General features: G+C 41.2%; 1 protein-coding gene across 1 annotated transcript in view; it reads right to left on the minus strand.

The window, feature by feature from the left end:
* Positions 1–13,279: 13,279 nt before the first annotated feature.
* Positions 13,280–16,514, minus strand: part of LOC121319583 (transcriptional enhancer factor TEF-3-like) — a 41,900-nt gene continuing 38,665 nt past the window's right edge. The window contains exons 9-10 of the mRNA XM_041257168.1: positions 16,036–16,188; positions 13,280–14,873 (exon numbers count right to left, since the gene is read on the minus strand). Of these exons, the coding sequence (XP_041113102.1) occupies positions 14,760–14,873; positions 16,036–16,188 (267 nt within the window). The 3' untranslated portion in view covers positions 13,280–14,759. The remainder of the gene's footprint in view (positions 14,874–16,035; positions 16,189–16,514) is intronic.

The following is a 16,514-nucleotide window of genomic DNA, read 5'->3' on the forward strand; positions in this document are numbered from 1 at the left end:
TATGGATTTACTTGAATGTTTGAATATTTTCAGAGGTGCAAGTGTGTTGATATTTCCTGTCCCTGCCCAACTTTCCCCTCTCCTGCATTTGGGATATCCTGCTCTTCACAGTGGGGAATTGTATTCCTGCTATATGGAGAATTTACTGCCATTTGTGGGGACAGGTTGTTAAATGCTGTATGTGGAGTTTATACCACTGGATGGTGATGTCTGATGTGGAGAACCGCACTAGTGTATCATTAAAAAGTGTACTTTGTGATTCTTATTGCACTTTATTTTAAACAGACATTACACAGATACAGTTGAATTACATGTACAAAATTGTGAATCTGATTGACTTGGCTTTGCACTAAGACTCTGGCAGTATAAATTGGACATTGGACTTTGGCCCTTTCGCTTCGATCGAGGAAATTAGTTCATAAGGGTCCAGATGTACGGTGACATTCGGCTATGGATCCAAACAAAAAAATACAGATTGGTTCCCTTTCAAGTGTGAAATGTAACCATTACCATATGGGTATTTACCTTCTAAAGACCCGAACCCGGAATAAGACTGTGGCAGAGCGAGAGCTCTGCCTATAAATATTGTTGTGATGTTTTTGTGTGTTTGGTGGTGGTTGACAGTGATGGGGTTAATTCCTGTCCCTGCCAAAAACATGTGAGAATGTGGCTGCTCCTTAAACCTTTGCAGTCAATTTATTCAGTGATTGTCAGACGCGTCAGGTCCAATTTAGTTTCACACTCACTGTTTATTTTACACACTGTGTTTAAAATATTTTCGAGCGCTAGATGCAGAAGCTACTGTCGGCTTTGTTTGTGTCCATGTTATCTCTGTGGTGCATGGGGCTAACAGATACGGCCTTTTTTTTCAGTTTCATTCGGCCATTGAAAGGTTTTCTCAGCTTTTATCTGATAGAAAAAAAACAACTAGAGACCTGTGCTTTATGTCTTTTTGATGATGTTGGACAGGGAGCAGAGCTCCATTAGGGGGATGGCCGTGGAGCTGGAAACAAGGAGGTTTGAGTGAGTGAGAGAGAGAGAGAGAGAGAGAGAGAGAGAGAGAGAGAGAGAGACTTTCTTTCTTTCTTTCTTGTTTGTTGCATCATGCCTGGATTTTATCCCTGCGAGACATGCAAGACCAGTCTGCCTGTTGAGGACAAGCACGGCAGATGCTCTTCCTGCCTGGGGCCAGAGTACACCAAGGAGGCACTAGCTAATCGCAGCTTCTGGAAGTTATGTGCACATTTCACTAAGCGCACGCTTGAGAAACGTCTATCCCACTGCTCTACAGAGTACTCTGCACAGCTCTCTTCCCCAGCACCTCCTGTTAGAGAGCTGGTTGCGCCTGACACACCCAGGAAAGTAGCCCATGCAGGGAACCATCTTCATGGTTGTCTTCCTCACTTTCCACTGCTCCCCTTCCAAATGATCGGCAGACTAGGAGCAGCTGTTTCCCACAAAGGAACTGTTCTCACTGAATTACTGCAGGAATATTCGGGGCCGCCTGTCCACTTGGGGCCCCAAGGGGTTACGAGTGCAGATTGGCCACAGGAGGACATACTGTCCATTGCCATCTGTGAGGACATGTGACAGCACATCCCTTGCACTTAAACTCTCCCTGTCAGCAGAGCTTCTGCCACTGATAAAAAAAAGCCACTGCAATTTTGCAAGTGCCTTGGCCTAATGAAGGCAAAATAAGGCAGTCCATCTTTGATGATGTGCCTACCATCAGTATGAAATCCATTTTCAGTTTGAAATCCAGTCTTTGTGGAATCAATAGGCAACAGCTCTTGCTGTTTCCCGGTCGATGGACGCCCTATGTAGGGTATGTGATGTGAAGAATGTCGGCCTGGCCCAATTTCGGCCAGTGGAGGCATCTGTTGCCGCGCTGGTCCAAGCGCCTAATTTAGCGCTCCTGTCCAAGGACGCTTCTTGCCCCAACAAGCTGTGCCGGGTCGCTGAAGTGATTCTGAAGCGCACCTATTCAGCCATTGCGTTCCCTGCATGTTTGGGCAATTATAGTAGCATCCTGGTATCCTACCAGTGCCATTTGCTGAGGTCTCTTTTCTGAGAACCACAGGCCCTTACCACAACAGCTGGGTGAGCTGCGCATGGTTAACAAGAACCTGGTCTGTGTGTCTAAACTCAACGGGCAGGCTGTTGGTAGGAACCTGGCTGTGCTGGAGGCTGCACGTGGGCAGCTTTGGATTTCCTGATGGGGACAAGACACCACTGTTAGATGCCCTGATTACACCAGGGCATATGTTTGGACCTGCGGTGAATGAGTGCTCCGTGCACAGGAATCCACAAAGGAACTGGTTCACCTGCTTCCCAGGAGACCACCTCCAGTGCGTAAACCAGTGGCAAACTGGCACCCTAGGCCCCAACAGCCTCCAAGACCGGCACATCCAGCTGCGCCCGTGCCAAAGGTGATGTTCGGAACAGTCCCGCGGCTGCTCGCTGCGCAGTTTTTAATAGGTTACACTGCCCAGCACAGAGATAGAAGCCGCAGCCCAAGGGATTTGCTGCCACAGGCCCTGGGCCCCTTCTCAGGGAGCCATTTGGACGATTGGCATCACTGTACCACAGACTTCTGAGTGCTGACCACCGTTCAGACCGGCTACTCCCTGCAGTTCAAGCATGGTCCCCACCCTTTCGGGGCATGACTACAACGTCAGTCACGGACGTTGTAGTCATGGTTCGAAAGAGGTTCAAAATGTTGACGATACAACAGCTGTTGCAGTCGATCAGGCCAGGCAACTGGTTCACCACAGTGGACCTCAAAGACGCCTATTTCCACACCACCATAAAACTGGCCATCTTCAAAGGTTAGGCCTTATGGTGACTCATGCGAAGAGCCAGCTCACGCCTTCTCAGACAGCCTCCTATCTGGGAGTGTGCTGTCTATGCTGTCTACTCTTTTGGACAGAGTGCAGTGAATAACCTCCTGTTTAGAGATCTTCAGCTCAACAGTTCGCTCACTGTAGTCACGTTCCAGAGACTTCTGAGCTTGATGGCAGCAGCTTCCCAGACCCTTCCACTGGGACTCCTGCATATGCGCCCTCTGCATGCCTGTTTCAGCAGCAGGGTTTTTCAACCCGCATTGAACGGCTGCTGCCTATTGACAGTGTCTCATCACTGTCTAAAGGTGATCTCTTGGTGAAAACAGCCTGCCCATCTACACCTCGGCATAATGCTGGGCAGTTTCACCAGAAGGGAGGTCATCACCACGGACATCATCAATGTTTTAGAGCTTCAGGCAGTTTACCTGGTCTTGCAGGAGGTTTGATGGAGACATGCTTGTCTGTACAGACAACACAACAATGGTGGCTTGCATCAACCACCAGGGTGGCCTCAGGTCTCCCAGTCTACATCGTGTGGCCCACAAGCTTTTTTATTGGACATACGGGAACCTTCTCTCACTACGGACAGTGCATCTGCCGGGGTGACAAACTGGGTGGTGGACCTCCTCTCAAGCACTCCCCAGTGCCTTCACCTAAGGTAGTGAGAATTATTTGGGAGAGGTTTGGGAGAGCAGAGATAGGTCTCTTTGCCACATAGGAGCCGAGGACCCACTGGCAGTAGATGCCTTGGCACACCAGTGGCCTAGACAAGTGTTACATGCCTTCCCACCAGCCGCCCTGCTCCAACTGTGTCTGGAGAAAATCAGACAGGACCGGGCCAAGGCGCTCCTAGTAGCCCTTATTGGCCCAGGATATTCTGGTTTTCACCCTGATGCAGCTCCTGAGCAGCTAGCCATGGAGACTGCCCAAGTGCCGTGATCTGCTCAGTCAGGAGTGGGGGACCTTATGGCATCCCAACCCACTGAGCCTGCAGCTCTGGGTCTGGTCCCTGAACGGCTGCATTTGAGCCATTTGGGGCTTTCTGATAGGGTCATTGACACCCTGCAGAATGCCAGAACATTATCCACGCATTCCCAGGACAAATGGGGTGTTTTACAGACTTGGTGTCTGCCTCGTGGGTTCGAACTGTCCAATGGCAATTAAACTACAATTTTTGCAGGACCTTTTTAACGCTTGAAATCCCCCTCCACTTTATAGGTTTATCTGGCAGCTATTTCAGCTTGCCATGTTAAAATTGACTCGGTCTCCCCAGGAGGTCACTTCTTGATGGGGCAATTTTTGAAAGGGGTTTGGCAGCTTTGGCCATCTATGAAGGACATTGTTCCTCACTGGAGGCTAAACGTTTTGCTTCATGCACTCATGAAGCCTCCATTTGAGACATGCATTCAGGTGCATGTTGTTTGCTAATACCGGGTGAATGAGATGCAGACATTCTCCATTGCAAAAGCCAGGACATTCCAGGACAAAGGTTACACTCTGTACCAATCCTGCCTTTTGCAACAGCTCCATATGCTCTGCCCAGTGCTGGCCCTGGCATACTACATTGACAGGTCCAAAAGTTGGAGGAGGCAGTGCAAACAATTTTGCCCTGTCTAAGCAGAGGCTGTCCAAATGGATAGAAAGCATAGTCAAAACTGCCTATGAACTGGCCAACTTGACCCCGTCTGAAAAGCTCACTATCCATTCCCCCTGGGGCATGGCAACTTCATGGGCTTTATTCCAGGGTGCATCTGTCAAGGACATTTGCAATGCAGCGGTGTGGGGCTCTTGTCGCCTCTCCCCCCGAAATTTTCTTCTGATCGGACTTAATGTCATGTCACCTGGATCTCAAAACCTGGTTTTGTAACTAGAGTGTTAAGGGTGGCTTCTCAGTCGTGAGTTTCTCCCTCATTTTTAGCCCTAGCTACTTGTTACTGGAGTTCCTATTGGTAAAGCACAAGGCAGCTTCTTGGCTTAGCCTCGTAGCATTCCAGTCATTCTGCAATATTGACCTTGCGACGGCTTTGGTACACTTACCCATAGGGTAATGGTTACATTTCGTACTTGAAAAGGAACGTTAGTTTATCATCATAACCCTGGTTCCCTGCAATAGAAATGCAACCATTAATCTTCAAGGTCTCTGCATCCATGATTGCAGGGAAAATGTGTCACCGACAGGTGGCACTGTGGGTCAGCTGTTCCCTGATACCAGCTATGGTAACAGAGAACGACTAGATAGACACTCGCAGATGCCTAAAACAGAAGGCACAAAGAAAAAGAGAAAATAAAACACTTTTAATAAAACTACAAAATAAATTTGCTGCACTTTGCAGCGTTTCCCCAACCGTCGCTACCCGTACGGCCAGGTCTCCGTTCTACACTCCTCTGTTCCCTCAGCCTGCTTTTATACACTTTTGGGGGCTGCCCAATGTTCCCCCGTTACTAATATTTTGATATTCTTTTCTTGTTTTCTTGCTCCAGCTATTCATGGTCTTGAGCAGAGCTTCCGCTAGCTCGTTGTCATCCTATAGGGGCAGATCTGAGGGAACAACAGAGCGTTATTTTATAGGCTCAGCAATCCCCCAAGGCCCGCCTCCCAACCACTCAGAGAGAGGGAGAGACCACACACGCTCGTCCCACCTCTCTGTCATTGCCATGACTGACTGGCGGATCTTACAGGGTTGCTGCCCTCTTCCTGCAGAACCATGCATGCTCCAGACAATCAGCACAGATGTTACAGAAGTCAATACCCGTACAATAGTAGTTACATTTCTATTTCAGGGAACCAGGGTTATGACAATAACATTTTATTTTTAACCTAAACAAAACATTACATTGTATTAGCAGGTCTTTGGTTGACATAATGATTGTGTCACCGTAAATATGCCATTTGGAGGTCTCCGAGTTCAAGTGACTGTCAGGTGAACTTTGCTGTTCAACTCAATCCCAGTGACAGATGGAAACAAGACAATAGAGTCTAAAATGTCTCTAAAAAGTACTGTGTCCTTGTTTTGGAAAAGGCTTTTAACATTTGTAACATGTAACATTTTTAATCTACATTGTCAGATTCACGGACACAACACTGCAATATAAAAAGGAACCAATGGTACTGTTCAAAGATTTTGGAATATAGTGGAGTTTATTTTATTTAATTTTACACAGAGCTAAAAGAGGTCACAGTAGTGCAATGCTGTATTATTTTCAGTCATGCAGAGATGCGTTGCTTCAAACAAAACCGAAGAACAGCCATAGGTGGATTGCTTCATATATACTCGCACAGATAACAACACTTACACAAGCAGACACATTTGCTTTATTAGGACCTGCCTTATAACCCCTTGTCATTATGTAAATGTAAAATAATCCTATGGAAAACTTAAGCTAGGTAATTTACCATATCAGTGAGTTCCAAGAATGACTGCTCTACTGAGAACCTGACTGGCAAGACGGTATGTGAAGTTTATAATAAATCTATTAATTTATTTTTATAATTTTAAAATAAGTGCAAGCATATGTCCCAAACCACTATAAAAAAAGATTTTTACAAAAACAGCCATGCCAAGAGGAGCTCTAATATTATCCTAAAGGTACAATAATATAATATTCTGGAGCAATTGCTTAAAAGTGCCTGCTTTGGTGGTTTCAAACTGCTCTGTTTAGGACAGCTCTCTAATGTGAACAGCAGGGAAGTGGAGCAGACTTTCAGCCTTTAGATAAATCAAACCCCCTATTATGTGGGTTTCAAGTAACAACAGTTTCATACAAATGAACTCTAAAAATAAACACTGGAAATTTTAAAGTTCTCCTGGCTCGCAATTCCCAGGATTGAGAAGAATGTAAAGAAAGCGATTGTTATTGTTGAGCTTTACAGGTGCAATAACCTGTGAGGCGGCTGCTGCGTCTGCCAGGCTGGAAGGACATTGTTGTGTGTATTCTCTGTGCACACAGCTTCAGCAGGGCAGTGGAGTGTGTGTGTAAAACAAATGTATCTGATGTAACACAGGAATATATAACTGAATAAATGCTGTATGGAATTCTTATTAGAAATTGTCTCGACTGGAGTTTTTTTTTTTTTTTTTCAAGTTCTGTGGCGCATGGTGTGTGTGTGTGTGTGTGTGTGTGTGACATGCTCTGCATGCTATTTGGTGTACAGGCATGTCTTTGCTTGAGTGTGTGTCTGCTCATGTATGTGTGCATGTATCAAATCCATGTCCACACATGTCATTATTGATTGTAGCTATTAACAACTTGGTTGGCGAGGACCTGATCTGTTAAGATGAGCTATTTCAAACTTTCAAACTAAAAGTTGGTATAAAAGAAAACTATCCTTAGTGCTTAGTTTAGCATGACCATATGGAGCTCAGAAGAGTAGACTCTAGACTTCATAGGGCTCAATTACAAGACCCCACAAGCCATGGTTATAGGCATGAAAGTGTAGATGTGCGCCTCACCTCTTAACAAAACAGGTTTATATGTTTTTTTTCTTCTTTAGGAGAGGTTACAGTTGTACAGTTCACAAACATGTGTTTGATAAAATATGTGCACTTTTAAAATGGGCAAAAATCAGGGCAGAATGAATTTGTTCCAGTGCCAACAGACCATTTAAATACAGCTGTATTTACATGTAAGTGTGTTAAACAGAAATTAACAAATTTGTTTCCAGGAATTCAGCTAGATTGGATGTTTCAGTGCCTTCTGCAGTCCACTTTGATATGTCTCATCATATAAATATATACAACTGCCACAATCAGAACACTTTTAATGTGCTGTTAATGTGTCAGAGCCATTCCGACTCGCATGAAATTAGGGGCATCGACGTACAGAGGCTGACGGCTCCAGCGGTGTAAACTACAGTCAAATTATTACAAGTTTGAATTGAGACATTACAGGTTAGTGGTAAATAAAAGCAAAGGGCTTTGTGTACTGTTAGTTTTTCTGCCTTTGTCATAAAAGGCAAGAGACTGCACCAGGGCTGACCAGCACACAGATCTTGAGCCATTAAGAGGTTCACTGAGCTCCAAAATATGCTTCTCTTCATTTAGAGGTAAAGACTTAAGAGATTTGGAACTCGAAGACATGGTTGGCTTTATTAGTCAGATATTCCATACCACCTACATTTAAATAACAGGGTTGCCATTAACTTCATTCACAATCACGTCTTATCACGTGGTAATGATGCATTATTTAGGCAGTGTGGATAGGGTACCAAAACAAACATGTCCAGCACAACCAACCTTGTTTATAATACAGTTATTAGTTATTAGTTAATAATAAAAACTAATTTGCTTTATTCCCATTATTTTAATAAAACTAAAACAAGGCTGAAGTTTCTGTTTCTTAAATAAAACCAAAAAGCTTGACAATTGAGGCTACCCAGTACCTGTATGCTCTCAGTGTTGAATTGCTATATTATGCTTCCAACACAAGTTGGCAGGAGAGCTAGTCAATCTGCAAATTGTGCATTAGTACACAAGTCAGTGCCCTATTCAGAACGGCTTCATACTGAACGCCAGTGCATCAAGACTATATTGGTTGACCATCTATATAAACCATCAACCACTTAAGTAGAGTACAGTAAAATCTGAATTAATTTAGGATTTACAAACTGTCAAGATGACCCCTCATACTGTATATCAGTGGTGCGCAAACTTGTTATATGCCGGCCAACTTTTTTAGCGTACAATTTATCAAGCCATTGACACATTTGATTTGACAACTGCCACCATCAGACCATTTAAATAACATGTAAACAACAGTATACACAATACAAAAGCAGAAATTTCAAAGTTACTTTAAAAATTACAGTAAAACCTACTAAGATTGTATACTGCACAGTTGCTGTTACAGTCCGACTTTTAAGAATGTGTTTGTTAACATTTATGCATTTAGCTAAATCTGGATTTGTTTTGGTTAAATGGATTTAAAATCACGATTTACATCAAATCCGGGGGGGAGCAGCTGTTAACCCATTAGTGCTTTTTTTTACACTTGTCATCCCATATATGCAGTGGCACTGGAACAATTTTTAAAGTGGGGGTGCTGAAATCCATTGAACAAAACGAACCCCTGTATATGATGGAAGCTACCGCACCCTTAGTTCCAGCGCCCCTGCGTACATGGTAGCCATCATTTTGTCTTTGTTCACTGCAGTTTCGCTTACTCGCCACTTCAAACATAATTTCTCCGGTTCTACAAGTCCTACAGTGATTTTTTTTTTTTTTACAGAACTGCCCTTTACTGACTCTCTGCGATCCGACTTCGTGCTCCACTGCTGTATATCACTAGATAAATTTGCATGGTCATTTTGCATTTCACCCTGATTTTGTCTTGCTAAGTGGATAACATTTTACAGGAAACAATTATAACAGAGCTCTGCACAGGATTTTCGAGCAAAAGCAGGATTTTTAAAACCTTATGGCACAAGCACTATACATTTAACTTGGCACTGTTGGTGGCACTATCGGACAAGTGTTTGTTTGTCTGTGTGTAATCGTCTTGTTTGTAACACTACACTAGAAGGCTAATAGGATTCCAGAGCTGTCGCCAAGGGCCAGCACTAAAGCCGGAACAGCACTGCACTACTGTCACAAAAATACTGTATCACCCACCACGAGCACTACTGCACTCACCCAGGACTGGTGAGCGTGTATGTATAACTGTGGGACGGATACGTGTGGTTTATTATTTAATGTTTGGGTTTGCAAGCATGTTATTGTTTATTACTATTGTTGGTGGTCACCAGACCTGGATACAAAAATAATCATCACTTTTCAAAACCGGGTTAAACCTCTGGTTCATTACCGCACTGCATCACCCTTGCACATACATCCACTCAGCCACTGTCACACAGCCTCAGGACAAAGCCGGTGTGACTGTTATCACAGCCTCAAGACAAAGCTGGTGTGACTGTTATCACAGCCCTAATACAAAGCCAGTGTGACTGTTATCACAGCCTCAAGACAAAGTTGATGTGACTGTTATCACAGCCCTAATACAAAGCCAGTGTGACTGTTATCACAGCCTCAAGACAAAGTTGATGTGACTGTTATCACAGCCCTAATACAAAGTTGATGTGACTGTTATCACAGCCCTAATACAAAGCTGGTGTGACTGTTATCACAGCCTCAAGACAGACCTGGTGTGACTGTTATCACAGCCTCAAAACAGTCCTGGTGTGACTGTTATCACAGCCTCAAAACACTCCTGGTGTGACTGTTATAACAGCCTCAAGACAAAGCCGGTGTGACTGTTATCACAGCCCTAATACAAAGCCAGTGTGACTGTTATCACAGCCTCAAGACAACGCTGGTGTGACTGTACCTTACACTTTTCTCTAATAAATGTAATTTGCGATGTGTCTGCCCAATTCTGAATGCTGTCTAGATCATTTTAATTCACCTTTGCTGCTGCAACAGGTTTTGCCACTCCTCCTAATTTTGTGTTGTCTGCAAATTTAACAAGTGTGCTTACTATACCAGCATCTAAGTCATTAATGTAGATTAGGAATAGTAGAGGACCTAATACTGATCCCTGTGGTACTCCACTGGTTACCTCGCTCCATTTTGAGGTTTCTCCTCGAATCAGTACTTTCTGTTTTCTACATGTTAACCACTCCCTAATCAATGTGCATGTATTTCCTTGAATCCCTACTGCATTCAGTAGGGAAGACTAACTAATAACTAACAATATAGTTTATTACTGCAAATAGTATACTGTAGTACACTACTAAGAACTACTACTTTTACTATGTGTCTAATGGTCTGAATTACTAAATTAGCAGGTTAGTAAGAGCTACAAATAGGCATACAGTCATATCCAAGGTGTTTAAGAAGTATCTCAGTACATGGTTTTTAACTTGAGTTTTTGCTGAAGTATGTTTTAATAGATTAAATAAAGTTTTGTATATATGAAACCTAAATAAACTTCTTTAATCCTTTAAAAAATTATTGTTTAAATAACTTACAAGTTAAAGATCTGGGACTAGGGCCCACAATCTAATACTTCTGGGTGCTTCAATGTGCTGCTTTATGTTACGGCTTGTGAGTGGCAGCTCAGCAGTTGCTGGTGATTCCAATATTTTGATTGGGCAGTTAAATACGACCATAAAGTATACGTAAAGAAAATAAAAAATGTAACGTAACTTATGAAATAACAGTAAGTCACAGATAATTGTTATGCAAGACCTTATGTATTAAAGTAGTTTTGAAACCTATCAAATCACCACTTTCCTTGATGAAATGCATAAACGTGACAAAGTTATCTGGCAAGTCTGTTACTACTTGTGATTACTTTTCCTTTTACTGACAAAATTAGTGAAGAAATAGAAACATTTGTCTGTATTTACTGGTGTGTGACTAATGACAATTTGGACAATACAAAACCAGATTGAGGTTTTTCGCAAATTTAGTTTTATTTTTCTGAAATAAAGCAATAATACTGCATTGAAAATATCCTTGCATGAGTTTCCCTTTAAATAAAGCTCTGGAAAGTGAGCTGTCAAAATGTGAGACTTTGTGCAGTTCTATCAGCTGTGTTTCTGCAAAGTCTTGAGCAGCAGCCCGCACCCGTTAGCTAGCGCATCTGAAAGCTGCTTTTCCACAAGCTCACTTTCTCCGAAAGGCCTGGCAACAGGGAATCTTTTATTTCCACACCATCTGCGCCAGGCTGTGTGATACCAACATCATCTGTAAAATATATCACAAGTAAACCGTTTTTATAGAACAGCACCTATTGTAGCAAATTCAGTTGATATTTGAATCCACGTGTCTAGGGCCAATACTCAACAGCAGGACTGCCCGCCTATTGTCCTCTGAGAGCTCTTCAAAAACTCCTTCTCAATCATGCTCTTCATTCCTCAACACAACCTTCACACAACACGAAGCACTTGTGGACTTGTCCCTAATTTCCTGTGCCAGTAGGTAAGTGTCAGTGTTGTAGTGGGGCAAACAAGCAAGTGTATGGATAGTAAAGTAAGTCCTGAGTTCAATCCTTAACAAAAAGCCATTCTTAATTCCTGCTTAGTTACTACATCTCATAACTACAGTACATGTACTACTGCCACTCAGAAGTGCATACCTATTCATGAATCGTAAAACCAGAAGGTCCTATTGTAAGTGACTCTGCATCAGTTGTTGTTGATGCATAGTTCATCCCCTAGTCTCTGTGCGGCGCTTTGGATAAAAGCGTCTACTAAATGACTAATTAATAATAATAATAATAATAATAATAATAATAATAATAATAATAATAGCAGCAAGGTGACGGCGTAGTTATTAGTATAAGAATATTTGTTTAAGGGAAGGACAGGTGTAGCCTGAAAGGAGCTGCCCTCCTATGCAGTACAGTAATTATATTTCTATGGATCCTAAAAAGTAAAGCTAATTTGGTATGACTAAGACTTTCTGGCTAGACTTGATACAGTATAGCAAGCCATTCCAAAGCAACATAAGGGGGAACCAAAAACTGTTTTGGTTGATTTGTAATTACTGCTCAGTGAACTAACAAGTACAATTTTAGGTAACACTTCAGTTTAGGTATCAATTATATCAGTGATTCTAAACAATCTATAAACATGTTATTAATTATGCTATTAACAAGTATAGAATGTGATTAGAAATAATAGGACTATTATACACTTTTTCCATAGTTTTTTTTTTTTTTTTTTTTGCTATTGTATATAATCTCTTATAACAGATACCAATAACACAGTATACTACATAATTACAAATCATAGTATTTAAAATAAGGTAAGCTGTTCAACTTTCCTAGTACTGGACTGCGCTTGAATAGCATACATTGCAAAAGAGAAATAATTCAGAGCATTTAAATTCAATTTTAAATTGAATAATAGTATGATAGTTATTTGTAATGGACAGACACAGACATATGTGTATTGCCTGGTTCTATTTATGTTTAACAAATAATATTACTGCAGTATAGCAGTCCTAACTTATCATTGTTAAAGGGATTGTAGTTTAAAAAAAAACTGTTGTATGTACTCATCTCTGAATTCAAGTTGCACCCCCAAACCCAAAATAAAAAAAGACCCTGAATTCAAGTTTAACTCAATGCAAAAACACAATCATTTACAGTTAAACCTTTTCATTTCTTGGTGCCAGCATGGACCACTGCAGTGTATTACACCTGCAGGCTTCTCAAACTCGATCCTCGGGACCCCCTGTGGCTGCTGGTTTTCATTCCAACCGAGCTCTCAATTACTTAATTAGACCCTTAATTGAACGGATAATTTGCTTAATTAGACCTTTTGACTTGTTTTCAGCGCTTGAACAGTTTGCATATTTCGAGTTAGCTATAACATTTTATAAGTAACTTGAACTGCAACTGTTTAAGAGCTGAAAACAAGTAAAAAGGTCTAATTAAGCAAATTATCAGTTCAATTAAGGGTCTAATTAAGTAATTGAGAGCTTGGTTGAAATGAAAACCTGCAGCCACTGGGGGTCCCCAGGACCGAGTTTGAGAAGCCCTGCATTAGAGGAAGTAACCAATGATATTACAAATGGGAAAATAAAATATGTATAGTACAGTACTTACAGTACTGAATGGCAGTCAGTTTTACTGTCCTCCTTTATTTAATTGGCCAACTGGACTTTCTGTCACATTTGCAAGGACAACTAGCCTTTCAATTGCGTCTCCATCTTCTGAAAACACATCTCTGACGACCCAAATTCACGCTCTGCTGCACGGTTTCCCTTTTCTGCAGCAAGCAAGATTACTTTTTTTTTTTAAAAGCAGCATCATGAAATGAGCGTGAAGCTCAATGGTTAGCCATGTTAACACAGCGTATGAAGAGTCTTTACTGTAGTGGGCATCACTGTGTACAGCAGCTCTTGCTCATGCGCCAATGTGAATCAGCCCCCTAACTAAAAAAAAACCTGAATCCAAGTTTAAAAAAGACTTAAAACTGAATAGGCCTCAATATGGTAATTTAAAAACCTGATGTGCACTTTCATTTGTTATATAGGCTTCAGAGGTGGCATTTTGAAAGAAACACATGTTAAAGTTAACTGGTATTTATATTTAAAACATAATATTTGGTTCTGCAATAAGTGGGAAAAAAGCCATGCTTTCAGATAGAGTTGCACTTCCAAGGTCAATTCACCTGGTGAGTAAAATGCCTCCACCCCTTTGCTGCCTTTTACCAACCAGATTCCCTTATTGACTGACAAGTTCTCAGCTATGCTTCCACTCCAAATACCAGGCAGAGGTGAGACGACCTAGGATTTGAAACAGTAAGAGACTTCATGTGAGGAAGACACAAAACCCAAGAACTTGCTTTTACAGTGCGTAGTGTCAGCTGTCATGTTTTAAAATGAAAATGCATGTTTGCTCTAGCATATGTTTCTTTCAAAACTGCACATCTGAGGCCGCTGTAGCTAATAGAAGTGCAAAACAAATTTATGGCATTCCTTTGTTTAGCTACGATCACTTGAAGTAATATCCTTTTATATGACCTACATTTCATTTACAGCAGGCCAGCCAGCAAAATACACTGAAGGAATCTATCAGGACAGAGACACCTCCCTGCAGCTCACCATGCCATTGTCCATCCTCGCCTTTCATTAAATTTTTGTGGTAGGTTAATACTGCAAGAAAACACCCCTTTGCTCAGTTCCCCATGCAAACATAGGGGGAAAAAAGTAACAGATACAAACTGGAAAACTTGTAGAACAGTCCATGCAATTCTCTTGTCTTTTTTTTTTTTTTTACCACAAAAGATCCATCAGTAATTGTATTTGTTATCCTCTTTAAATGTTCTAAGTGTTTGCAATGATCAATTGTCTTGTTTACTGGAAAGTTTAGGCACCAAAAACACACATTCACTCTTGACCGTCGGTTGTGTTTGTTGCAGCAGTAGTAGAAGTAGTTGGATGGGGGTCAGTCTTATCTCCCAATCTCCTAGTCCTTGACCAGTCTATAGATGTGGTGCTGGGCACCATGTTCGCTGGTGGACACCTCAAAAACATAGGCAATGCACAGCAGTGTCTCTTGTGTGTCTCGGTTTGTTACCACCTGCACAAAAAACCACAAAAAACAAAAAAATACAGCACTTTGTTACTTTACAAATGTTTAGTGGAGCTTTATTAATGAAACAGCTTCTATTTTTATACAGGGTGATTATACAGGTTTTTTGGAGCTTGAGTGGAGGGTGAAACGAGGGCTGTTCAATAATGTCAACATTTAAGTAGAATTGAAAACAATGCAAAACAATGACATGTATTATTATTATGAATCACCCTGTATACATCTGAAAGGGTTGAGTTTAGAATTGGTAAAAGAAACATAATCAATAAATTAATTAATTAACAAACATTCTGATTATACTCTTTTTCAATGTCTTCAAATGCAAGGGTCGTCTATTATTTACTACTTAAGAATGGAAAATGGCATAATTAAATAGTATTTTATATTATTTGTTATGTTTCTCTTATGCTTGTGTTCATTTTTGTCTACGTCAGCAGCCTCTCACACCTGTTCATAATTACAAACACTCTTCTTAAGCTGACCATTGAGAGACACTTTATCGCTCAGGAGAGTCTACACTCCAAAATAATATACATAGTGAATCTCAAACCATCCCAACATTTCAAGACACTGAAAAAGACTTATTTTCATGCTTTTTTAGTTTCTTTTAGTATTTCTGATTTCACCACTTCACTTCACTTCACTTCAGTTTTTAATAGTTATGGATACACTGAAAATTCCCAATTATTTTATCCTCAATTTTCTTCTTTTCTTCTTCCCAGTTTCGAATGTTCAGTTACATGGCCTCACTGCTGCAATGTGTCACGCACCCACTAAGCATCCAGTTAAGAAATGTGCAAACCGCTCACCACGTGGTTAGTCTGCTCTTCTAGGTGTTCACACCAGCACAATGTTTTTTTCATACCAATGGATCTAAAAGCTATATTTATTTGGTTTGTTTTTTCCTTGTAAAAAGCATAGTTAATGCAACTGACCCAGGGAATCAGTGTTATTTTTGTGTTGGGGTTTGTTTAAAATTGTTTTACTTTTGTAATTTGTATTAACAAAATGACTGTGACTATAGATCTTCAAGTGTGTTAATGGCAATGACTCTTGTAGTTCATGCAGGTGTATTTATGCTGTGCAGATTTTTCTACTACTATAATGTTTCTACTATTTGTAATTCCTGGACCCCTGACACACCGCTCACCTGCAGAATAGTAAAATTCTCCAAGACGCTGTTCATCATGTATTTCTCTGGGAGGTGCTTGAGTTTGTGGATGAAGTTGATCATGTATTCACACAGAGGGGAGCGGTGAATTCGAAACACATAGTGCCCGTTCTCAAACCGAGCATACTCCGTCTACCAAAGAAAAGATTACAAAAGTATACTTTGTGACTTAAAGCCGTAGTGGGTTTTTTTAAATTATTTATTTCTTTTTTTAAATATTTTTCTTATACTGCAATACAGTGAGCCCTGAATTAAGCAGCCACTAAAGGGAAGGGAATCTGTGGCTGCTTAATCAAGGTGCCTCTGCCATTACATTGTTTTAAATAAAACAAAATTTAAAAAAAAACCTCACTGGGGTTTACTGGCTGGTAAGATGGCTTTGTTGATTGTAAAGATGTTACTGTATTAGAATCTAGTACGCTCATGAAGCAACTTGGAGTAGCTTCATGATGTCTGGA

This window comes from Polyodon spathula, chromosome 8, assembly GCF_017654505.1.
Source record: "Polyodon spathula isolate WHYD16114869_AA chromosome 8, ASM1765450v1, whole genome shotgun sequence".
NCBI classification, from domain to species: Eukaryota; Metazoa; Chordata; class Actinopteri; order Acipenseriformes; family Polyodontidae; genus Polyodon; species Polyodon spathula.